At 31.7% G+C, this 26,471-nt stretch overlaps 1 protein-coding gene across 3 annotated transcripts in view; it reads right to left on the bottom strand.

Moving 5' to 3' along the window:
- LOC145239868 (C2 domain-containing protein 3-like) overlaps positions 1 to 26,471 on the bottom strand; it is a 176,473-nt gene that overhangs the window by 149,811 nt on the left and 191 nt on the right. For all 3 annotated transcript variants that reach the window (XM_080103482.1, XM_080103537.1, XM_080103596.1), the window contains exons 2-6: positions 21,279 to 21,474; positions 15,141 to 15,238; positions 11,308 to 11,416; positions 10,300 to 10,376; positions 6,045 to 6,160 (exon numbers count right to left, since the gene is read on the bottom strand). In XM_080103482.1, the coding sequence (XP_079959608.1) occupies positions 6,045 to 6,160; positions 10,300 to 10,376; positions 11,308 to 11,416; positions 15,141 to 15,238; positions 21,279 to 21,474 (596 nt within the window). The remainder of the gene's footprint in view (positions 1 to 6,044; positions 6,161 to 10,299; positions 10,377 to 11,307; positions 11,417 to 15,140; positions 15,239 to 21,278; positions 21,475 to 26,471) is intronic.

Raw genomic sequence — 26,471 nt, 5'->3', positions numbered from 1 at the left:
TTTTTTAAATTTGTAAAAAAGAAAATAATTAAAATGAAACAAAAATAATGATGATACTAAAATGACAGCAATCAAATAAAATAATAAATGCCTAAATTCATAAAAATATTCCTATATTCACTGACTCAACTTATATCTAAAGGTGCGTTTTAAAAAATCAGAGTTGAACAACATTTGATGAAGGGATTTTTCACAAAATATTGTTATACAAACTCCAACTTACACTGAAAGCAAGTAAGATTATAATTAAAAAGAAGTAAGAGAAAAACATAATGATAAAAGGAGAACATAGAAAAAAATAGTCACTTTTTCCTTCATCTTGTCATGCTTTCAGTTTCACATCTATCTGATATATTCTCACATTGTAAATTTTACATATATATATATATATATATATAGATATAGATATATATATATATAGAGAGAGAGAGTGTGTTTGTATGTGTATTTAGGCAGCATTTTTTCATTTAAGCAAAATTGTTAATAGTTAAAGTATGTTCCGTTTGTATCACAAATGTTTCCGACTCTTCATCAAATAATCATCAGGTGAAAAAAACAAATAAACAAAAAAGCTTGAGAAAAGAGAATTTCAAAAGATATCTGTGAAACGAGTGAATCAAGTCAGACGCCAGGAACAGCATAAAAAAAAGTTTCCTAGCGTCTAACTAGCCTACTTTAGGTTAGAAATGAATGTGTAGCATCACATGGCTCAAAGAAGGAGTAAGTGAGAGAAATAATGAGTTTTGGTTGGAAGTTTAAAGCTACAAGGTCCAAAAGAAATTACTTAAGAATTGATTATAAATGAAGTGGTCAGGCTTCAGAAATCCATGGTCACCGATAAATCCTCCTTTCCTGGAGGGGAGATAATGCAACACCAAAACTTCAATAATAGAAGTGAAAGCTAATACAAATACACTATCTCAGCTGACTCGGGGAGGGGGGGGGGAAAAGAAAATATATAAATGAAAAAATCTAAGTTGAGCCATTGTGTAGAATTATTAGACTATTGACTGTCTTTGCCAGCTCACTATCGCTTTGCAAAGTTTGCTGTTGCATTTATCTTTTAAATAAGACTGTAAAGAAATGGGAGGAAGAGCAAGCAGTCACCCTCTTCAATTTCTACATGTGGTGCTGCTGACAGAAGAGGGAGGGACAGAACAGTCAGTCACTTTTTAAACTCTTACTTATGCCTGGTTGATAGATCTTTTGTCCTAGTTAGTTCAATTCAAAATGCTGTTTATGAAAATAATCAGCAAATATTTAAAATAAGATTTTAGTAATTTATCAATTTTTCATTAAATCACTTCAATTTATTACTGTTGATATCAACAAAAATATTGCATATTATAATATATATATAAAGAGAGAGAGAGAGGTGTATTGTATTACCTACCCTCCAGGGGAGGGGCCTATATCGGTGACCATGGATTTCTGAAGCCTGACCACTTCATTTATAATCAATTCTTAAGTAATTTCTTTTGGACCTTGTAGCTTTAAACTTCCAACCAAAACTCATTATTTCTCTCACTTACTCCTTCTTTGAGCCATGTGATGCTACACATTCATTTCTAACCTAAAGTAGGCTAGTTAGACGCTAGGAAACTTTTTTTTATGCTGTTCCTGGCGTCTGACTTGATTCACTCGTTTCACAGATATCTTTTGAAATTCTCTTTTCTCAAGCTTTTTTGTTTATTTGTTTTTTTCACCTGATGATTATTTGATGAAGAGTCGGAAACATTTGTGATACAAACGGAACATACTTTAACTATTAACAATTTTGCTTAAATGAAAAAATGCTGCCTAAATACACATACAAACACACTCTCTCTCTATATATATATATATATGTAAAATTTACAATGTGAGAATATATCAGATAGATGTGAAACTGAAAGCATGACAAGATGAAGGAAAAAAGTGACTATTTTTTTTCTGTTCTCCTTTTATCATTATGTTTTTCTCTTACTTCTTTTTAATTATAAATCTTACTTGCTTTCAGTGTCAGTTGATGATGGAGTTTGTATAACATAATATTTTGTGAAAAATCCCTTCATCAAATGTTGTTCAATTCTGATTTTTTAAAACGCACAGATGACAGTCCTTTAGATATAAGTTGAGTCAGTGAATATAGGAATTTTTTTTATGAATTTAGGCATTTATTATTTTACTAGCAATCGGTGCCCGGCGTTGCCCAGGTGTTTTGAAGTGTATGCTGAGGAAAAAAAAACGGTCAATTTTTTTTAAATTTCGACCCCTATTATGACCTCTTAACATTTATTGTTTAGGGATCAAGTAAAGTTAATAAGTTAGATCCATGTCCAAGGAATCTATATATAAAATATCATGTGTTTAGACCCAAAATTGTAGGAGGAGTTTGGTAGAGTTCTCAAAGGTCTAATTGTTGAATATTGACCACTTAATCGCCAAATTTCTGTCGAAAACCTATCACATCGATTTACCCAAATCTCAGTACCCTGTATATCAAATTTCGAATCTGTAGGCTTAAAATTGACAGAGTTTTAGCGTAGGGAAATGCACACAGACACACACAGACACTATCACCTATACATATATATAAACATAAACATCATATATATAAGGATAATAGTACGCCATATATATATAACAAAAGACCATTATTTACTGAAGTGAAAGGAAAACCCGGGGGAACTTTACCCAAAAATAAATCTATATTTTTTTGTGTGTATTGATAGTCTGGTACTTATACAGTTTAGTGACGACATTAAAAAATGGAAATATTGAAAAAAAATTTTATTGTACGTAACTGTTATAGACTGAAGTTCTCCGAAAAAAAATTTCACTTCATTTGATCAAGTAGTTTTTTTTTTTACAGCGAAAAACAATGATTTATCACGGCTACGTCAACGTGGCCATTTTGGAAATGTTATTGCAGGCCCAGGAATTCCCCAAGGGCAGGTAACTGCCGCACATAGCAGAATACCTCCATTTTAGGCCAATCTAGCCCTTTCCCCCCCCCCCCACCAGAATGAGATTTTTTTTTTTTTTTTGCGAAGACAGATGCCATGTTTGGAGTGTTTTTTGTTTTTTTTAATTTGTAACAGAAGTAAATAAACGAAGTTTCGAAGTTATCCATGCGTGTCCAACTGGGCATGTTTCGAAAATAATCTCGTATAAAAATTCTTCAATTCTTTGCATTCTTCAATTTCTTTGCATATTCAATAGTATTCTTATTAAAAAAAAAAAAATACGCAAAAAAATTCCAGATTTAAAAAAAAAAAAACGTAAAAAAATTGCAGATGTGTTGTGCGCATCTCAATATGGCGAGAAAAAAAAGGCTAGATTGCGAAATTTGGCATAAAATGGAGGTATTCTGCTAGGTACATTTCCAAAATGGCCACGTTGACGTCGTCGTGATAAATAATTGTTTTTCGCTGTAAGAACAAACTACTTGATCAAATGAAGTGAAATTTTTTCTCGGAGAACTTCAGTCTATAACAGTTACGTACAATAAAATGTTTGTTTCAATATTTCCATTTTTTAATGTCGTCACTAAACTGTATAAGTATCGATAGTCTTATCAACACCCCTTTTTTCTATTTATTTAAAAAGAAAATACAACTTTATACAAATTCCCTATTAGTTTTTTTTTTCGGTTCTCTTATACGATGATCATCTTTATTTAACTATTACGTGTAATTATATTCATACAGATATTCTATATGATTTACATTTGCGTAATATTTGCGTAGAAATGAAGAAAATAAAATTTACTGTGTATTTATCGTGTTGCCATAACAACGTGACGTAGCCAAGGACGGTAGTGGACGTGAGTGTGTGTGCGTGTGTGCGCGTGTTTTCGTGCTGTATTGTTTGTAGTAGTAGTAGTACTAATAATCTGTCCAGCGTTTGCTTTCTGAATGGCGGACGTTGAGTCGGAGGTTCGATTTTTAGATTGTAAGTTAGTTTCGTATTTTTCTAATTTGTAAATGACAAGTTAGGAAAAAATTAAACCCTTCCAAGATGGACAATAAATAAAGCCATAATATTTTATGGTATCGTTAAAAGCCTACGAACCATAGTTTTTTAGGAGATGTGATTATTGGATTAACCAATCAGAAATCGTCTGTGGCACACACATCTCTGTTTTTATAGATATATAGATAGATTTGATTGCTGTCATTTTAGTATTATCATTATTTTTGTTTCATTTTAATTATTTTCTTTTTTACAAATTTAAAAAAATTTGATTATGCTGATTGTTGACAAAAGTAAATTTCTATGTTTCTAGTCACAGAGAGAGAGAGAGAGAGAGAGAGAGAGAGAGAGAGAGAGAGAGAGAGAGAGAGGAAAAACAAAACAATAAAATTATAAATGAATAACATGAAACATTAATTTATTATGAACTGTTTGAAAATAGTTACACAAATTAGGCATTCAAGTAACAATTTTTAGTGTTTCATCTGTATTATATATACGACAAGCAGGAAGATCCAGTTGTTCAGGATTAAATGAGGACCAGCAAATATTCCACCCTCATACTCTATCATCAAAATCGGTAAAAATCGCCCATTTTTTAATCAAATCAACTGATTGCCTGCTTTATAAACCCCCTACCCCTCACCGTTGATTTTATAAAATTATCTTTAAATAATGGCTTCACTTAGTTTAAAATGCAAAAGTCAAGTATCATGGTTCAGAAACATTCATTTCGAATGCGCGCCTGGTCTTATCAAAGAACCAACCGTTGATTTTATGAAATTATTTTTATATAATCACTTGAATTAAAAGTAAACATACAACAGTCAAGTATCATGGTTCGCTTGTGTTTTAAAAAAAAAAATATTCATTTCGAATGCACCCCTGTCAGTTGATTTTATAGGTAATAAAACTTCAAATTCACTTGTGATGTTAGGCTGTATTAAAGTGTTAACTTTGGTCAAAATCGAACTTCCTTCTTTAATCGGATTTTTTTAATTATTGATTTTCAATACTTATCAGACACATTCCGATACAAAACTTATGTAAGAACACTTCCACATACATTAATTACCTTCATGTGAAATTTAAAAAAAAAAAAAATCGGCCCAGTCATTTCAGAGTCAATAGGGAACGAATGCATACACATATGTTCTTAATAAAGTGGAAGAACCCTTTGTGAAAATTCAGATATCTTCTGTTTTTTTTTTTAAATTTAAACCGTAGCTATTAGGTATTGATTTATAAATATGCCTTTTATATAATAATAGAAAATATTGTATTATTAATTTAAACTGGTAATAAATGTAAGATTGGTAAATGAAAAAAAACTTTTGTATTTATTGATTTCAATATAATAATACATTATATCACTCATTGCTAGACGGCTTTGCAAGCTTACTATCACTTCTCAAAGTTCTCTACTTCAAATAATTGAAAGTAAAACTTTTCAATAATAAATATTTCATTACTGTAAGCACAAAAACATTTTTGCATTTGTACATATAGATAAACATTAAAATTTTAGTATTTTTATAATTCTACCGACTTGCTAAATATCTGTGTATTAAATAAAACAATATTACTACATAGAACTACTTGATATATTTAAATCAATGCATTAATGGATATTAAAAAAGACATTAATATAGTATAGTTAACTAATAAAGTATCTTTTTGTATATCTATCCATAGCCTTGAGCCCCTGGAGAGATATAGGCCATCCACAACTTTGTAGATGCCTTTGTAGTGAGGAGTTCTTTTTTCAGAGTGAGGGTGCTAACCCCACGCCCAACCTTCCCAGAAGGTATATACAGTGCCTAGCTTTCCCATATGGTCACCCATCCGGTACTGGCCAGACTCAACATTGCTTAACTTTGGTGATCTGGCAAGAACCGGTGTGTCAACATGATTGTGCCATACATCTTTTTGCACAGCAATATGTAAATTAGTTAACTTTACTATTGAGATCACATATAAGACAGCGTGCTAATTTTGTGTAAACTTGAATTAACTTGAAAGAAGTTAATGCTAGAAATGAGCCCAATGCTCGTATTTATTTATTTATTTAAATTATACATAATTACCGTAATAGAATTTCTAGCTGAAATCCTTTCAGGCAATAGGTCAGGTTTGGTAGTCTGGAACATTGGTGTGTTACTAATGTCAACTGTAGGCAAGAAACCAGAGCTATCATAGGATTCTACAAAAGCAACAAAATGAATAAAAAAAACAATTAATAAATTAAAAATAATAAATTAAAAAAAATTAAAAAAAAAAAAAAAAACGGTCACAATAGATTAATAATGAAAATTATGATAGATTCTAGATGCAAGGTTTAGTAGCATTATATCTTAATCTTGAGAAGAGGCACAAAAGTAGTGCAAAACTGTTGTGCTCAGGGAATAAATTTTACCCAATCCTGACACGCTATCCTTCTAGTATATCTATATATCTATATAATACCACAACTTCATGGATCTTGTATGTTTGTTTTCATGCACACCGGATTACGTAACAAAGGAATGGCATCGTTAACTAAAAGGAGGATGTCGGGAAGATCCTTTATGACTTTATAAATGGATTACAGCATCATTTTATGATGTCATTCATTAAACAAAATTAGAAGACATTGGGAAAATCTTTTATAAATAAATGACAACACAAAATGATGATGACATCCATTTAAACAAAAAAAATAAAGTAAAAAAGAGAGAATGTAAATGACCTGTGACCCAAAAGACAGAGGTTATTTAACAAATACTTGCAATAACAATTATATTTACTGAACAAATTCATTATTTATCCACATTACTATTATGGAGATTTATTACATCAAAATTTCTCTTAATTATGAATAAGTCAATTTGGTACTTGTACAGTTTAGTCAAGACATTAAAAAATGAAAATATCGAGAAAAAAAAAAAAAAGAAGTTATATTGCACATATCCGTTATGGAACGAAGTTCTCCGAAGAAAAATTTCACTTAATTTCATCCAGTAGTTTTTTTTACAGCGAAAAACAATTTATGATATCAAGCAAAAGGTTCGATTTTTAGGAAGAAAAGCTAGAATTAAAGATGGGGAGGGAGTATCGGTGCTTTACATGGAGTTATCTCCCCGTTATGTTTATAAAATTCAAACAAAATTAAAAAAAAAAAAAAAGATGTCTGCCTTCAACACGCTCTCATAAAAATGTGTTTTTCCGCTGTAAAATAAAAACTACACGATCAAATTAAATGAAATTTTTTTTCAGAGACCTTCAATCCAAAACAGATACATACAATATAACCTTTTTTCGATATTTTCATTTTTTAATGTCTTGACTAAACTGTACAAGTGCCGTCAATTTTTTGTATAGTGACATGCCTTTGCTACAGTATTAATAACTTCCTATAACATTGTTTCTGATGAAAATTGATGTCCACTAGCATATATATATATATATATATATATATATATATATATATATATATATATATATATATATATATATATATATAGTCTTGGAAGTTTTTAACCTTTAAAACTATACAAAAAAAAAAATTTTTTTTCATTCGTTAGAAAACCATTTAGTCAGTCATTCAATCACCTGCAATCACTACATAGACTTGCTCTCTCGAATTCACTATAGTACCAGTAATAATTTATTTTTTAAGGGATCATCAGTTGTTTACCATGAAACACTGTTTCAGGGATTTAATATATATCTCATTTGATGAAAGCCTAAAAGTTTTATATCAGGTTTACATTAAAGAAAGATGGATGCTAGATCAACTTTTCACCTTGGATAATAAATCTGACTAATACTGCTTGGGTAAGACAGAGTGTTGTCATGCATAACAAACAAAGTCCCATAATGGCAAACAAAGGTATGTCATCTAACCAAGACACCAAAGATTCTTTCAGAAGAGCACAATAAGTGGCAGATGTCACTTTTACTTCTCTACACCTGCTGTTAACACTTCAAATGATGCTGATGTTCTTAAAAGTATGCTGAACCATTTTCCCAGCCTCAAGGATTGCAGTCTCATCAGAGAAAAGTATGTGATTCATATACATACTCAAATATTTGTAACATAATCTGGCTTTGCCATTAAATGACCAAGCCAGAACATTTACACGCTATGTTATGTCAGTATTTAAGCCATAACATGGACATGACATCATGGAATGAAATGCATATCTATGCAAGAAGATGGAAAGGAAGAGAAGAAAAAGGAAACGATGCATGGGTATTTGAAAGGTATGCTTGACAAGTCTTCTCTCTCCTACTTCCTATTCAGAAGCGAGCTGGCCAACTTGTGAGTCGCAGAGAAATTTACAACACCCCAGCTAGTTGTAATTAAAACGCAGGACTGTCTCAACATGCACATTGTAAAGAATGACATCCTTTGTAGATTTCAGTACAAAATGATAACCAAACTAGCCTTTTTGGAATTCATTATTGAGATGAGTATTATTTATTAATTTATTCATTGCAGACTATTATTCTCATCTTTCTTAGTTGTTGTTTCACAACGTTTCAGCCAACTATTCCTCTGGCCTTCGTCAGGTGGTAACCACAACGGGATAGGAACTCCGACTCTCCTAACTGCATTCTCAGCAATTACTGCCATCCATAATTGTTGTCGTCTCACCACGATTTGGCCAAGTAAGTCTCTCGATGGCTTTGGGTAGGATTGAAACCACTATCTTCAGACAATTCTCACCTGGAACCAGAGATTCAACGTCTCTATCCACTGTGCAACGAGCCCCAAAGGGCGATCAAAGTTGAATTTTTTGGTCTTATACATCCACGTTTATTTATTATCTGATCTTCCATGGTTGGGTCCGTAATGAATAATGTATATATTATTTAATTGGAATTCATTATTGAGATGAGTATTATTTATTAATAAATTTATTACAAGAGCTGTGGATGGCAGTAATTCCTGAGAATACAGTTAGAAGATTCAGAGTTCCTATCCAGTTGCGGTTACCACCTGACGAAGGCCAGAGGAATAGTTGGCCGAAACATTGTGAAACAACAACTAAGAAAAATGAGAATAATAGTCCGCAATAAATAAATTAATAAACTGGACTTTCTTGATTCTCCATATATTTTCTGAAACATTTCGGCCGATGTAACCTCCAACTTTCTTCATGTATATTTTGTCAAACTCCGGAATCTTTCTGTCAAAATTTAGAATCTGCACAGAATTTAAATGGAACCCTTTATTTTAATCCACAGAGATAGAATGCCATAGCCAGGTAGAAGCCTTAAGTAACCCAGTTATAGCTGACAAAACGATAACATGCTATTCCCTTTGGTTAAATAAAAGGTTCTTTTGAAAATTCCATGTAGTATGCTATGTTTGTTTGCATAGTTTCCTTTTTTAATTAGATGATAATGGTAAGTGTGAGAGGGGTGAGACGTGGCCACATCTGAACTAATAAAAGAACAACATTTAGATGATAGAATGGAAGCAAAATAATAGGATTCAAAGAAAATTTTAAAAAAGCATGTTTACCTAAAAATTTGTTTAGAGCATTAAAAATAAACATGGATATTCACTTGTGCTTTGATCGACCAAGCACAGAATACAATTTTATAAGAAACTAGAAGAACACCCATCCTAGGATGGGCAAAATTAATTTCCTGAACAACAATTTTATATCACATTTGTGTCTCCTTACAAATATTAAAATTAAGATATAATGCTACTAAATCTTATGCCTAGAATACTTACTCCATTTTTATCAAAATTCATTACATAATTTTGATTCTAAAAAATGTCAAAAATTGAAGACTTAAACTTACAGGCAGACTTAAGAAATTGAAATTTAGGGAATCTTGTTTAATTGGTTTCTAATCATTATGGATAAAATTTAATGCAAATTTGAAATATTTTAATTTTCAAATAGGAGGTTGTGTTCATATTATGCTCTCTAAAACCATTTTAAAATACTCTCCAAAAAAACTGAAATTTGGAAAATATTTATAAATCGATACCTAATAGCTATTGTTTAAATTAAACAAAACAGAAGATATCTGAATTTTCACAAAGGGTTCCTCCACTTTATAAAGAACTAAATTAAACTAAATATAGCCCACATTACAAGTAACAGTTATTTTCCAAAATTTATAATGACAGCTTAATTAGTTTCGTAAATAGAAATACATAAACACGTATTTAGCTTGATATAAATAGAGATAAGAGATGCAATTATGTTCAATTTTAAGACATTTTTTAATCATTATCTTTTTGTTAAATTTTTACACATGAAGATAAGTAAATCAATAGTTTCTGAGAAATTCGATTATACATTAATAGAAGTGTAACAAATAATATTAGCCTACCCATCAAGGGTTCCAGAGTTACGGAGACATGTAATTCAGCAATCTTCTCATCTGCCAATGAATATACCATATAAGTACTGCAATTAAAATAAATTTAAATTTATTAAGTTGTTCAGCTCGAGATTTGGTACAAATTTGGAAAGTAAAGGTTTGAGAGTGAATGTTGTCAAGACCAAAGTGATGATCAGTTACTGTAGTGTTGAAAATCAATGAAAAAAGTTTCTCTGCTTACTTTGTGGAAAGGGAGTTGGATGCAACCCAATTTTTTGTGGACAAAGTATACCTTAATGGCAAAACTAATGAGGTTGTCAAAAAGACTTTTTACCTTGAAGATACCATTGGAGCAGATAATAGTGTGATTACATAAGTTATGAGTTGACAGAATAAGTTCAATGAGCTTCTGCCATTACTAATCAGCAAAGAATTACCAAGCAGAGAGTCTATCAGGCATGTATACACAGTGTGACTAAGTATTAAAGTGAAATCTGTCCAGTGAGGGTTAAGGACATGCGCTGCATGGAGAGAAATGATATAAGAATGATATGATGGTGTGTAATGTTAATACTAAAGACAGGCTTAGATCTGATGACCTCAGAGAAAGATTAAAACTGGGCAGTATAGCGAGACGTGCAAAACAGAAAACTTTGTTGGTTTGATAACACTGAAAGAATAGATTAGAGTTCTTGAGTAGAACAGTAGACGTAGCAAGGTCAGTTGGCACAAGAACACCAAAGAAAACATGGGAGGAAGTGATAAGGATATATTCGAGAGAAAGGGGGATAAATAAAGGCCTGGCCAGAGATAGGTTAGTTTGGAAATCAATTTCTTAATACAGTGTATGCCAACATGTAAAACAGACATTAAACTGATAATGATGATCAAACAATCAAATAAATATATATATATATATATATATATATATATATATATATATATATATATGAGAGAGAGAGAGAGAAAGAGAGAGAGAGACAATAACAAGATGCTACAGTCAAGATAAGCTCTTACTTTTTTACAGGACTGTATGTACTAAGGGTGGCAATATGGTTCACCTCGGCATAACCAACAGTTTCTGAAGAATCTTCATCCAAAATATCCAGAAGCAGAACATTCATATCTGAAGAAAAATAAAACAAAGACATAAAACAGAAATAATTATGTAATAATAACTAAAGAATATATATGTATATATATATACATATATATATATATACTAATGAGTCACCATTTATCAAGGTCAAAAGCCACTAGAGAATAAGAGTTAATGAGATTAGTAGATTATCAGTTTATGATTATGAAGGTCATGAGAGGATCAAAAACAATGAATAGAATGAACAAAATTTGGTTATTCATGAGGACACTTTTATGAGAAGTATTTGTTGATGTTGAATTTAATGATTATCATGTTGTAATCTGGAAGGAAGCAGCCATATCGTAATATGTTCCACAGACTGGCAGCTCTTGGAAAGAAATTCTGTTCATAGAAATCCTGTTTTACACTAGGCATATGGAGGAAGAAATGAAAGTTCTTTGTTATTGTTGTAGAAGGAATGAGAATAAAGGAAAAACGATGTATTTACTTAAAATACCAAGCATTGTTAAGGGGGGTAGTAATCTCTAACTTGAAAGTTTGGGACAATTTTTCATCATATAATTTGTTGCTTCTTTGTTATGAAAGCGAAATTTGAAACATTAAATTTCAAGTAAAACCAATGGCATCTATTTAATAGTTATGTTGCAGTAATGAACATATCTAAAAATTTGAACAAATGATACGGTAAAAAATTAATTATAAATGAAAACAGTTTTCAAACTAGTGAAAATTGAGTTTTGCTTAAAAAAAAATAAAAAGAAACCATAGAATAGTAACAAGAGAGGTAAATATTTTCTGAAAACTTAAACCAATTTAGCAAAACTCAATTTTCACAAATGCTTCTTGCAAACTATTTTTATTAATAATTAATTTTCTACCTTATTGATTTTTGTAATTTTGGGATATGTTCATTACTGCGATGTAACAAGTAGATACCATTAGTTTTACTGTAAAGTCATTATTTGGATTTTCGAATTTCACTTTCATAATGAAGATGCACCCATAGTTCTTATTCAGTTTTCATTTTGTGTAAGTAACTGTTCATACAATTATGAGCTACCAGTCACAGCAGTTGCCAAGAATTAAGAACCTTTTTGTACTTCTGCTCCCAGACCTTAATCATACAGTACCATTTTTATTGTTGTTTATTAATTTATAAAATAAAATAAAACTTATCTTTCCTATTTATTATCTATCTAACATGAATGCAAACCTTACATTATAGTAAAATCCTCTAATACAAAATGAATATTACCATTGAACTCTGTGGAAAGTTTTGTGTCTGCTTATGATATATACAGAAGAACTTTATAAACATGAAAAAGCAGCTAATAATTAAAGATAAATCAAATTTGGATTCTGATTCGCCAATTTTCATTTGTTATTGTTGTACCATGTTATTGGCACTATAATAATGTACTTATTTATTGGTAATATAGAAACATTTTTCAATTATGAGCGAAAAATCTAAATAAGCAAGGGGAATTACTCATTTTTTAATCGGAAAATATGACAATAAATGTCTTTTTTTTTTTGTTACATAGGCGTTACCACTTATCAAGGCCGATAGGCCACTCAAGGATAAGGGTTAAAGAGTGGAGAGTAGTCAAAAGGACAATACAGTAATCGATAGTAATGGAAGTTAGATAAATTTGTTAACTTAAGTGGAACGGCTCTTCAGAAACTTGTTCACGTTGGACTTGAAGACAACCATATTATAGACAGCTGGAAAGCAGGAAAACGGAAGACAATTCCACAGGCGTGCAGTTCTAAGAAAGAAGCTTTGATCATGGAATCTATGTTTAGGTTTAGGCACAGATAAAGAGTCGGGAAAATTATTGATAATGTTTTCAGCTAGTCTAGTGTTTCTTGTGAAAGTTTGGCGAGGGGGGACAATAGATTGAAGCTCAGTCGAACACTTTCCATGAAAATAATGATAAAGCAGAGACAAACTCGCAACATCTCTTCTGTGAGATAGAGGTTGCAGCTAAGAGAAAAGGACATCTCCCACCAGGCCACGAAGTCTATTTTGAACCCTATCAAGGCAGGACAAGTCTTTTCTAGCAGCTCCTGCCCATATGTGGCAACAGTATTCCATCCTTGGACGTATCTGGCTCTTATATAGATAGAGAATTGCATCAGCAGTGAGATATCTACTGGATCGATAGAAGGATCCGACCATTTTTCCAGCGGCCTTGGCAACAGATTTGATGTACATATTCCATTTAAGATCAGGAGTAAAGGTCAAGCCCAGAAGCCTGTCAAAACTTGAGGCCTCCCCAAGACGAGAGCCATTCATTTTAATTGATGCCAGATGGGGATCAGAACGTTGATGATGTAAAGATAGAAGCTTGGTTTTAGATGTATTAAAAGTAACCAGCCACTCCTTTCCCCATTGTACAACGTGATCAAGATCAGAGGAGAGAGAATCGGAGAGAACTTGGTCGTTTACTGTCTTAGATGTGCTACAATAGATGGTAGTGTCGTCAGCAAAAATGTCTACGAATGATGTAAGGATGTGATTTGGAAGATTATTAATGTAGATCAGGAAAAGAGTTGGGCCCAGGATGGACCCCTGAGGGATGCCAGCATTTATACTGTGAGCTTCAGATTTTTGCCCATCAACTACTACTCTTATGAACCTATCAGAGAGAAATGATTTAATAATTGAGAAGACATTTCCAGCTATACCATAGCTGGAGATCTTGTGAAGTAAACCTTTATACCATACCCTATCAAAGGCCTTTGATATGTTAAGAGCAATTGCCCTAGAAAGGTTGCCTCTGTCGAGATTCGCTAATCCTATGAGATATAACTGTAAGCACATCTGCTGTAGATCTAGCAGAATGGAAACCATATTGTGTGTCACTAAGAAGGTTATTTTTGCTGAGATGGTTGATTACTTCTCTATTTAACACAGATTCCAGCAACTTACTCATGACGCACAGGAGACTTATTGGCCTGTACTGAGAGGGGGATGAACGATCACCTGAATTCTTAAATACAGGGCATACTGATGAGATTTTCCAGGGTGATAGGAAGCAATTCTCCTTAAGACAACGTTTAAACAGTTTTGTAAGTATGGGTGCTAGTCTTCCTTTTAACTATATTTTTCTGTATGAATTAAAAAAAATGTCCAAATAAATAAAAATGAAAACCAAAAATAACTTCACTGCATTCTGAGCCACACTTGGTAAGTATAGCTAGTGTCTATAAACAAAGTTGTTTGCCCTTTGATACTGACAAACTGGATATTTAATATATTAAGTAAGACTTATGAACTATTCATTTCATGAACTGAAGCGGAAGTTAAATAGAGGTAATTGTTCATAAGGAAGGTTTGCTTCTCTCAAAAAACAAGTTTTTTTTTTTGTATTGAACGATGAAACATTTTGACTGTTCCCATTTCCAACCATCAATTGATCGCAAATAACAGTTTAATGCACATGGTAAGTTATAGATTTTATATCTTCAAGAATTGATTATCAACTAACACTTAGTAATCTACTAAACCCTTTTGAAATTGTAAGATAACTTCATGACAAGTTGGAATGTTGTTATTCCTTCAGTCCACATAAAATCATTATCATGAACATCATTTACAATACTTGGACACATTCTAAGAACTCGGTGGCCATTTTCTTTCTAGTCTGATGTGTCTATACATTATCAAAGAAAAATTTTCCATGTGTCAGAAATTGGAGCATAAATTGTATTTTGAATAGAAAATATAATAAACAGACAATACCATTCAGATAGGACTTGAACTGTTTTGGGCCGGAGCGGATAGGATATCTGGCTGTAGTTTTTAAGTTATTGTTGTCCTTCTTTGATCCATCAAAGGGTCTAAATAAAAATAAAAAAATCTCAAATTAAATATGTATCAAAAATGAAGAAAATCAGATATGTAAAAATAAATAAAAAGTGTTTCGGTTATCTACATGGTTGTAAAATCAAAAACATAAATTCTAGATGCTTACTTTTTTATAGCTACCAGAAATCAGCCTGGTTTAGCATGCAAAATCAGGTAAATATAATAAAATTCCCTTCAATTTCAACTTACAATATCACATTTACATTTGCATAAAATTTGAATGCAAAGAAAATTTTACTTTTTATCATAAATTCTTTCCTTTGCAACATTAATAGTTTTCTTTCTCCAGACAACCTCAAGGTAGATTATTACTTTCAGTGGCAGGTGATTTATTTTTTTGATGAAAAAATATTGGTTTTCCAAATTTGTGTGTGCAATATTGTGTCTATGCATATAAAGAGAGTTATATCTAAAAGAAAAAAGGCCACTAATCAATATGGTAGGCTTAATACATAGTGGTCTTTTATAAAAAACTAGAAAGGTTACCAAATGTCATAAAAAACTAAATAGAGAAGTTAACTATTGTGTAACATCTTTATATTAAAATTTCTCTCTGTGCCTCTCTAGTTGTCCCTTTATCTTTCTCAATTTTTCTTCTCCCCAACCCATCATTGTCCTCAATTCAACCTATTCCTCTCTTTTGTTTTAATACGTAAAAAAAAAAAATAAATAAAAATAATAATTTATTGGCACTATTCCTTGTAAATGTAATACTATAATCTTACATTTATTGCTCCTGGACAATACAGAATAGAATAAAACACAATTACATTAAAACTCCAGGAAAACGCATACTCCTCTAACAAAACCTTGCCCAGTAAGCCTTCCAAGAATAAATATTTTTTTTTTAATCTTAGATAGTATACATTTGGAACAATACTAAAAAATAAAATATCAACTTTGTGAGGGTTGGTTTTGTATTTTGTAATTTTTGGTTGGACATACAAACACAGACGTTTTCTCTTTATATAATACAGGGTGGAATGATAAAATTGTCGCCCTAAAGAAAACAACACTACAGCTTTAATCAGGTAACTTGACTATGTAGAAGAGCTGACATCTATTCAATGTAGTTGCCTTCAGCCTCAATCATCGCCTTGAAACAGGTCCGGAACTGAGAGCATGCCTTTTTCATATACACTAGCGGGAGCTTGGCGAATATGCAGTGGATGATGGCGATCAGGTTGGCTTTGGTGCTGTGGGAAGTCATGTTTGTGATATTTTCGACGTATGACCAAATGAAGTAGTCCAGCGGATTCAGGTCAGGGGAGGAGGGAGGCCAGTGAGAGAAGGGTACAAAGTTGTAGCATTCCTTTTGAAGCCGAGCCTGGGTCTCTTTGGACTTGTGGGCTGGCACAGAGTCCTGCTGTAACACTCAGGATCTGCCAGTGGTCACCTGATTGCACTAGGAAATCACCACAATCTTCAGCACAACCAAATACACTTTGATGTTGACTTTCAAGCCGACTTCGAAGATGAGAGGTGACAGGATGTGGCCATCAGTTGAAAGCATACCAAAGACCATAACCATAGCTGGAAACTTTTCATCGCCCTGGGAACACCCCTGCTATTCGTGACAATCCAGTGATGCATTTTAAGGTGCTGTCCTGTTGTCATAATTTAGATCGGTAGAGAGCAGGAGTTGTTTGGTGGCGCATCTCCGATCTCGCTGGTTGAACATTATGTCACTTTCAGACATGATAGAAGGCTTTTATTGCTCTTGAGATTTGTACACAACTGGCTAACTAGTAGATGGTCTGCAACAAAAAAAGAAAACCAGTATTCATCAAATGGAAATGCAATCATGTCGTCTTTTATATGGTGAAAATTTTATTGTTTCACTTTATAGATAAATCCAAGTTGAAACTTTAGTGTATGAAACTTTTGCTTAATCATGAATTGTATTTCCATCAGTTTTTAGATAGTCTAAATCTAATATGTTTATTTTTTATTGATTTATTATTAAGACAAAAAAACTAGCCTGATGTTCTATGAATCATTAAGAAGATTCAATGTATTAGCTGATGAAATGTATCTTAAATGAACAGTCAAATTACATTTCCTTGCTATCTTTTCACATCTTATCAAACAGTAATGAGATTTTACCCAATAGTTAGGCTTATTTGATCTAATTGCTTTTATCATGACTACTTTGCATTTACCAAACAATTGTCAGGAATTTTACACTGTGAAAATTGGTTTTTCAACTAATTGCACACAAGATGACAAATTTTCAAATGTTGAGCAGTTATCAGTGAACTACCCAAATAAATTTGGTACCATCTATAAAATATTCTGCTTGTCCCTCTTTTAGTTAGTCCGTATGCTATGCTTTAAAAAAAATGCCATATACAATTTTTGAAGGGCAAACTGCTTAAAAAAAAAAAAAGCCACATTTCTGAAATTTGGCTTTAAATGGGTCAATCTGGCAACCTTGGACAAAAATATGAGTGACCTCAATTTGATGTAGTGTCATTTTTGCAACATCATTATAATATATGATCATTGTTGCAACATCATTATAATATATGATCATTGTTGCAACATCATTATAATATATGATCATTGTTGCAACATCATTATAATATATGATCATTGTTGCAACATCATTATAATATATGATCATTGTTGCAACATCATTATAATATATGATCGTTGTTGCAACATCATTATAATATATGATCATTGTTGCAACATCATTATAATATATGATCATTGTTGCAACATCATTATAATATATGATCATTTTTGCAACATCATTATAATATATGATCATTGTTGCAACATCATTATAATATATGATCATTTTTGCAACATCATTATAATATGTGATCATTTTTACAACATCATTATAATATATGATCATTTTTGCAACATCATTATAATATATAATCATTTTTGCAACATCATTATAATATATGATCATTTTTTTATAATATATGATCATTGTTGCAATATCATTATAATATATGATCATTGTTGCAACATCATTATAATATATGATCATTGTTGCAACATCATTATAATATATGATCATTTTTGCAACATCATTATAATATATAATCATTGTTGCAACATCATTATAATATATGATCATTGTTGCAATATCATTATAATATATGATCATTGTTACAACATCATTATAATATATGATCATTGTTGCAACATCATTATAATATATGATCATTGTTGCAACATCATTATAATATATGATCATTTTTGCAACATCATTATAATATATGATCATTGTTGCAACATCATTATAATATATGATCATTTTTGCAACATCATTATAATATGTGATCATTTTTACAACATCATTATAATATATGATCATTTTTGCAACATCATTATAATATATAATCATTTTTGCAACATCATTATAATATATGATCATTTTTTTATAATATATGATCATTGTTGCAATATCATTATAATATATGATCATTGTTGCAACATCATTATAATATATGATATATTGTTGCAATAGTGTGAGAAAGAAATTTATAGTAATTTCGATGTGCAGCAATTCTTCAAAGAAAGAAGTCAGCGAAACATTACATAAATAAAGAGATTATTTGAAAGAAACAGAGTAAAAAGAAGAACATTGTCTATCAAAAGGTGCTGGACTAAAAGAGTACATTAAAGATTGCCTCTTACATGATTTTATTTATATTGAACTATGTAGCACAATATTACTTTCTGAGTATTTATTTGTACTTATCAATTTATACCATTTGTGTCAGTTCTATATTTAAAATACAATGGACACCGTTTTCATAGAAATATTAATCAACTTATATTTGCTGTGTATTATTGATCTTTCTGTCAAGAAACTAATTTTTGCACTATCCAGAAAGAATATGAGCTTTATCAAAACATATTTGTTGATTAAATACACAGTGCTGGCAAAAAGAAAGTCTGCACTTGTAATTTTTTCAAAAGCTGACAAATTTAAGCTAAATTTAATGTAACTGTTTAAACAACCTATACCTCATTTGATTCGCCTTTTATTCCTCTATAATTTTACCTGTTCATATTGGACTTTTAATTGAAATATTCTAGTGTTCATGTCAATTTAAAAAAATAACTTCAAATTGAGGAAGCAAAAAGAAAATATGCAGCAATAAATTTGCTTAAAACCAGCTTAAATTATCGCCACTAAATCAGTTTAAAATATCCACCAACAGGCAGCAAGGAATCTCTAATCGTAATTGATGCTGTTCCAAGTTATACAACGTAACATTTAGTTCATATGCCACGACTTTCTCCTAGTGATCATCAGGAGTTCATTAATCTCCATCTTTCTGGTTTATCCAATCGAGAAATCAGCCGCAGATTGAAATGTGATGAGAAAACGGTACAAAAGACTGTGCAAAAGCACCAAAACACAGTGTTCGTGATGCCCCTAAATCTGGTCATACTACAGTTACTTTTAACAGGGAAGACAATGCTATCAAGATCCGCAGCCTAAGAAACAGATTTGAAACGGCTCCCCAAATCCAACAACAGTGCAATCTTGTTAAAAAGTGCTCTCTTTCTCCTGTCAAGAACAGAAAGGAATTTAATTTGTGAGGATATGTTGCAAGACGCAAGCCAATGATTTCTGTAAAGAACAGAAAGCGCCGCCTGGACTTTGTTAGATGCAATGAACATCATGACTCTTCATATTGGTCAAAAGTGCTTTTTTTAAAGCAAGTTCAATAGGCTAGGCAGTGATGGTAGGCAGTATGTCCGTTGGAGGAAAGACAAAGAATTTAATCCTAAGTGCTCAGTTTCAACGCTGCAAGATGGTGGAGGTTCAGTTTTGGTGTGGGACATTATTAGTACCAATGGTCCAGGGCCTATAGTTCACTTGCAAGGTCAAATTAATTCGACCAAGTTCATTAATATGTTGACTGAGCATTTTCTACCCTACTTTGGTTCGAATTTGGATGATGATCCCATCTTCATGCAGTATAATGCTCCCATTCACACAGCCGGCAATGTCAAGAGGTTCCTGGAAGAGCATGATATTCTGTGTTTGGATTGGCCTGCACAATCTCCAAACCTCAATCCTATAAAAAAACGTATGGCATTACATCAAGCAACAGCGATGCAATGATAAAGTTTCAAATTTGGGAGAACTTTGGACAAAAATTAAAGAAAAGTGGGATGCCCTTTCCCTGGAATATTGCTGCAGTCTAATTCAAGGAATTCCCAAAAGATTGCAGGCTGTCAAATTGCAGAAGGGCTATGCTACTAAACATTAACTAGTTCATTGTGTTCCTGTTGTATTTGTGTTGAATTAATGTCTTAAACTTACATTTAAATAAGAATTTTCCATTGTGCAGACTTTCTTTTTGTCTTCTCAATTTGAAGTTATTTTTCTAAATTGACGTGGGCACTAGAATATTTCAATTAAAAGTCAAATATGAACAGGTAAAATTATAGAAGAATAAAAGGCCAATCAAATGAAGTATAGTTTGTTTAAACAGTTACATTAAATTTAGCTTAAATTTGCAGTTTTTGAAAAAATTACAAGTGCAGACTTTCTTTTTGCTGCGTGTGTATTTCTCATTCTGTGGAATTTCCATGGGTCCATCTAGTTGTTTATATTTTGCAAAGATCTGTGCATCCACATTAAAGGTTTTAGGGTATAATGGAAGTAAAATTCTGATTGTGGATGGTCATTTTTTTTTTTTATCCTAAGTAATTTATGCAAGAAATCAAACAAGGTCTTAAGGAAAGTTGTTGCTTTTCAATTTGTGAGCAAAAGTTTATGATGTTTGTTAAAAATCTTGGATTGTGGCTCATTTTTCTTTATATATCTGACATTTGCATCTTTGATTTGGAATTATTATTTCTTATTTTTACTTTCATATTTTTAACTTGGACATGTGATACAGACATATTTTTGCTTTTATTAACCTTTATGTTGGGAAAATTATTGTTGAAAGATAAAATTGGATGACAGTTAATTATATTCAGTAAGTTAATAAATGAAAATAATTTTTTTCTGCAAATACAAACCTAAAAATAGCCCCTGAACCGGTCTCTCCCCACCAAGTGATACGGACTAATGACCTTGCTGGATGTTGATGTATTATCCATTTGATCTGAGAGATGCAGATGCATAAGAAGCAACGTAGATGGCCTTCTACTTGTGGAGGTAATGACGTATTAACTGGAACATTGCAACCAATCAGATCACTGAAAGATGACGTGTCTATAAACAAGAAAATACATTGCAAATCAGAATACAGTAAAAATAAAACATTTCTACGTTATTATATTAAATGTGAGTCAATCAATGTTTGTTTCCGCAGATATTTTCTCCTATATACTTTAACAATATGAAGTACATGCTAAATTATACTTTAGTTCTGGGATGGAACTGAACTCAAAATATTTTTCAAACTTAAGTTTGAAAAATATTTTGTGTTAATTGTTCAGCACTTGTACAGTTTAATCAATACATTAAAAAATGAATATATCGAAAAAAAAAAAAAAGGTTATATTGTACGTATCTGTTTTGAACTGAAGATCTCCGAAAAAAAAAAATTTCACTTAATTTGATTGAGTAGTTGTTTTTTACAGTGGAAAAACATGTTTTTATGACAGCACGTTGAAGGCAGCATCTTAGAATTTTTCTTAATTTTTGTTTGGAGTTTAAAAACGCCAGGGGAGATAACTCCAGTTAAAGTCCTGACACTCCCTACCCATCTTTAATACTAGCTTTTTTTCCTATAAATCGAACCTTTTGCTCGGTACCATAACAAATTGTTTTTTCGCTGTAAAAGAAAAACTACTTAATGAAATTAAGTGAAATTTTTTTTGGAGAACTTCATTCCATAACTGATACATACAATTAAATTTTTTTTTGATATTTTCGTTTTTTAATGTCTTCATTAAACTATACAAGTACCAATTGTCCTAATTGACCATAATTTATATTTAACTGAACAAATCACCAACCTCTTTTGCAATCATACTCAAACCTGTTCCATACTGTGCTCCGATGGTATCTCCAATGTAGCAAGACTTCTTGACAACCACTATACGTTTACCATCCAAGTATATTTTTTTTACATCTGAGATCTCATTCATCGCCATTGTCAAATACTTCTTACATACAAATTGATTATCTTCTTTCAATCTACAAGCAATTCCAATGCACTTCTTGTGTACCCAATGTTTACAAGTAGCACAAAAAAAAAAAATGACTACACCCTTACCACAAAATAAGCAATGAAACTTTCCTCTTTTTGTGAGTTTTCTAACACAAGAATCATTGGTCATCACTCATCACTTCAGTCTTGGTAACATTCACTTTCAAAATTTTAAAGTAGAAAAATCACTGACAATTACTAAAGAAATAACATGTTACTGTCCTGATTACAATATGAAAAACCTTTTTCAGATTTGTAGATTCAGAAAAATATGTGTGAACAATATATAAGTAAATTTTCTTGCTTCATTTTAGTGTTTTGGGATTCCATACAGCTCCTTACTAAAAAACATGCTTGGCAGACATATCCATAGAGTTTGTAAAAGCCATGCAAAGATGGTAGTCAGTTTGATGTAGTCCAATCACCTTAAAGGATCAGCCAGAAAAAGAACAAGATCTTATCTATCAGCAAATGTGTGGAACGACTTTTCTTACTTTCAAACAAAAGAATGCATAATTTATGTTTGGCAAAATAAGTTCTAGAAAATCAACTCGGATATTAATCCAAGGGAGATAACTAGAAATAATTCTGCCGTTTCATGACACCTCTATTGACCATAATAGTTGGTAAAGCTACTTCTGATGTGGTTTGCATCTGAGTTCCTCCAGAGGCTACTTTTATGGATCAATCACCCATACATCGTTTACTTCGTTAGATCGGCTTGAGTGGATTATTGGGTTCTAGCATGGCCAAGATTCGGTTGCATGCATTCATAGTTACTCGACCCCAGATGTATTTAAACATTGCAAAAATGGGCAGTATTTTCACAAGTCAATTCGTATTCCATGAGCCTTATAGTTGGAGGGTAATATTTCCAACACACCTTTAAATAAAAGCAGTTTTAAATTGGGATTTAGCAACCACATTAGTAATGAGATCCTCCATGTTTATCTAAAAAGAATGGCTTTAAAGACTAACTGTGTTGTCATTTGAGCAGCAAAGGATACGAGGTGACCCAATTCTGGCATATAGAATGTCGTAGTCTTTACAGTCATCCACAGAAGATGCACCCTCCTCATTTTCATCTCAACAGAGAAAAGGCAACATTCTTTGCCATGTTTCCGTTTTCTGGAACAGTCTGCCAGAAGGTTGTGCTGATGCTTATTATATCCAGGTTTAAAGTCGCCTTGAACAACATTCAGACAATATATAGATACAATATCTTTTAACTACGTTTTTACATAGCTTGTCATATTCTGACTTTTTTTTTGTCAATAAAATTGATTGATTAAAAATGTGGCACGCTTTTTATGGCCGTCTCTACCTACCATAATTACAAATACATGACTCAAATTAACTAATCAATTGCAACCATTTAAAATTTAAAAAAAAAAAAAATACTTGGCTTTGAATATTTAAAAAAAAAAATTAAATAAAAAGTGGTGCTTATTTTTTTTTACATCCTTTCTGAATATTGACTGACTTTACAATATCTTTCTTTTTGCTTTATTTTTATTATACTTTTAAAAATAAAATTAACGTTAAAGTGTAATCTGATACTATATTTAATCAGTCAGTGAAGGAAAAAATATTTCTAAACTTCAGCAATTTAAATTTTGCCTAATTTAGAGTATCCCCTTTTGGGGGAAATGGATTTTCTTCATATTAAAAAGCAACCTTGTGTCTCTGCTCTTGAAGTGCAGAAAGCTAACAGCCCAGAAGTCATAAACAAACAACAAAATGTCTTACATCAAATGCACACAAAATGGAATTTAATTATCTACCGACATGTATATTTTCCATGTGGTGAAACTGTTACGTTTTTAATTTCAATTTTTTTAAAGTTTTCTTTACAATACTTGGAGGGGGGATGTGAATAATAATAATAATAATAATACGGTAAATAATTTTTATGTGAGGAAAAGGTTATCTCCTCAAAGGATTGGGACAAAATAAAATTTTTCAAAATTGCTGCAGTCTAGAAGGATTTCTGATTCACTTACTATCGAGGAGAAAAAGATTAAGTATAGGGTAAAATTTTACATTAAGGCCTGTCTCACGTTCATATATAACAAAATATTTTTTTATGTAGATTTCGGTGTACTAAAAATAAATCTGCAAACTGTTTCCGTTGCAAAAAAAATAGTTTTCATGATATGAAGAAATTACTTTTTGGAAAAGTGGGTGATCACTTTGAAATGAGCACCCATTTTCTGGCTACCTGAGAGAGGGGGCATTTTTTTTTTAGTGTTTATTGGCTAAAATGCTTTTTCGATTTCTTTTTATACTTTTCAATAAAGACACGAGGAAATTAAAAAATAAAGAAAAATCGGTATAATTTTACTTTAAGACTTGTCTCACATTTGTATAGAAAAAAAATAGTTTTTTATAGTTTTCGGTGTGCTTTAAAAGAATATGGTAACTGTTTCCGTCGTAAATTTACCGTTTGTATGGTATTAACCCCTTAAGTGTGGGACTATTTTTCATTTCACAGCTTAGCCTTCATTTACGCTATGCGTGAGCATAAAAAAGGCTGTTAAATGTGTGTGCCAAACTGTCTTGTGACAGTGTAGTATTGGCGAAAATTTAAAATTAGACGAAAAACAAATAGTTTTCCAAATATGAAGCCATGTAATTCTATGTTATCACAGCTGGCCATTTTTGTACACGCAAATGCGCGATGGTATTAACCCCTGAACTCTGGGACTATTTTCCATTTCACAGCCTAGCCTTCATTTACGCTATGCACGAGCATAAACAGAAGCTGTTAAATGTGCACTCGCGTACCAAACTGCCTTGTCACAGTGTAGTATTGGCGAAAAATTAAAATTAGACGAAAAACAAGTAGTTTTCCAAATATTAAACCATATAATTCTATATGTTATCACGGGTAGCCATTTTGTACATGCAAAAGAAATCAAACAAAAAACTTTTTAGCCAATAAACACTCATAAAAATGCCCCCTTTCTCAGGTGGCCAGAAAGTGGGTGCTAATTTTAAGTTAAATTTACATGGAAAAGTAATTTCTTCATATCATGAAAACTATTTTTTTGCAACGGAAACGGTTTGCAGATTCGTTTTTAGCACACCGAAATCTACATAAAAAAAATATTTTGTTATATACGAACGTAAGTTTCAGAACAGCTACTAACTACATTTTAACGTTAATTCTATTTTGAAAAGTTGGTACTTTGTGCGCTTATTGAACCGTGTTGAAATAATAACGTTATCATTTAGAAAGCCATTCTTAACATGGGGAGAGGAGGGTGTTAAACTATTCAGTACTTTCACCTAACAATTTAATAATAATAAAAAAAAGAATATCGTAAACTTTAATGTAACTTGAAAAAAAAAAAAAAAAAAAAAAAAACAATTTAAAAATAACGTGGTCCAATAAGTGCACAAGAACCGAAAAGTTAAATAAAGAAATAATACAAAAGAAAGATATTGTAAAATCGGCAAATATTTAAATCGGTACAGAGTTAGACATAAGGTCGGTTTTTAAGGTGGGGAAAATCCATCAACGTTAATTCTATCATGAAAAGTAACGTACAAGTGTAGTAGTATCTGTTCTGGTACTATACCTACTTCATCTTTTTCCTCATCGTTCTGGACTGCACCAGCACCAGCACCACTTTTTGGTTACTTAAAAATTGCCGCAGTCTAGAACGGGTTCTCCTTTACTAGCTGCGACAATGATAAAGAACTTTTGAAAATTATAATTTCTTTTTAGCGAACCTGAACGCGAATCACTCCAACCACATCATTTTAATCGGTAGTACAGTTGGTATTTATTTATTTTACAACCTAACCAAGCGAAGCGAGCGTAGTATAAACACCCCCAACCTCCTCATGTTAAGAACGGTTTCCAGAATAAATACTATAACCTCAAAAACTATACTACATACTAAAACCTACTATAAAACTTAGGAGGTGGGGGGGGGGGGTTCTCGTTCAGGTCCACCCAAACTTAAGCAGAATTAAATCGATCAATAAGTTGCTTAACTTTTATGAGTTTTGTTTTATAACATACACAATGAAAACAAAAACAAGA

The sequence above is a fragment of the Euprymna scolopes genome, chromosome 1 (assembly GCF_053919585.1).
Source record: "Euprymna scolopes isolate OS-2025 chromosome 1, ASM5391958v1, whole genome shotgun sequence".
Classification (NCBI taxonomy): Eukaryota; Metazoa; Mollusca; class Cephalopoda; order Sepiida; family Sepiolidae; genus Euprymna; species Euprymna scolopes.
This window is presented reverse-complemented; position numbering and strand designations above follow the sequence as displayed.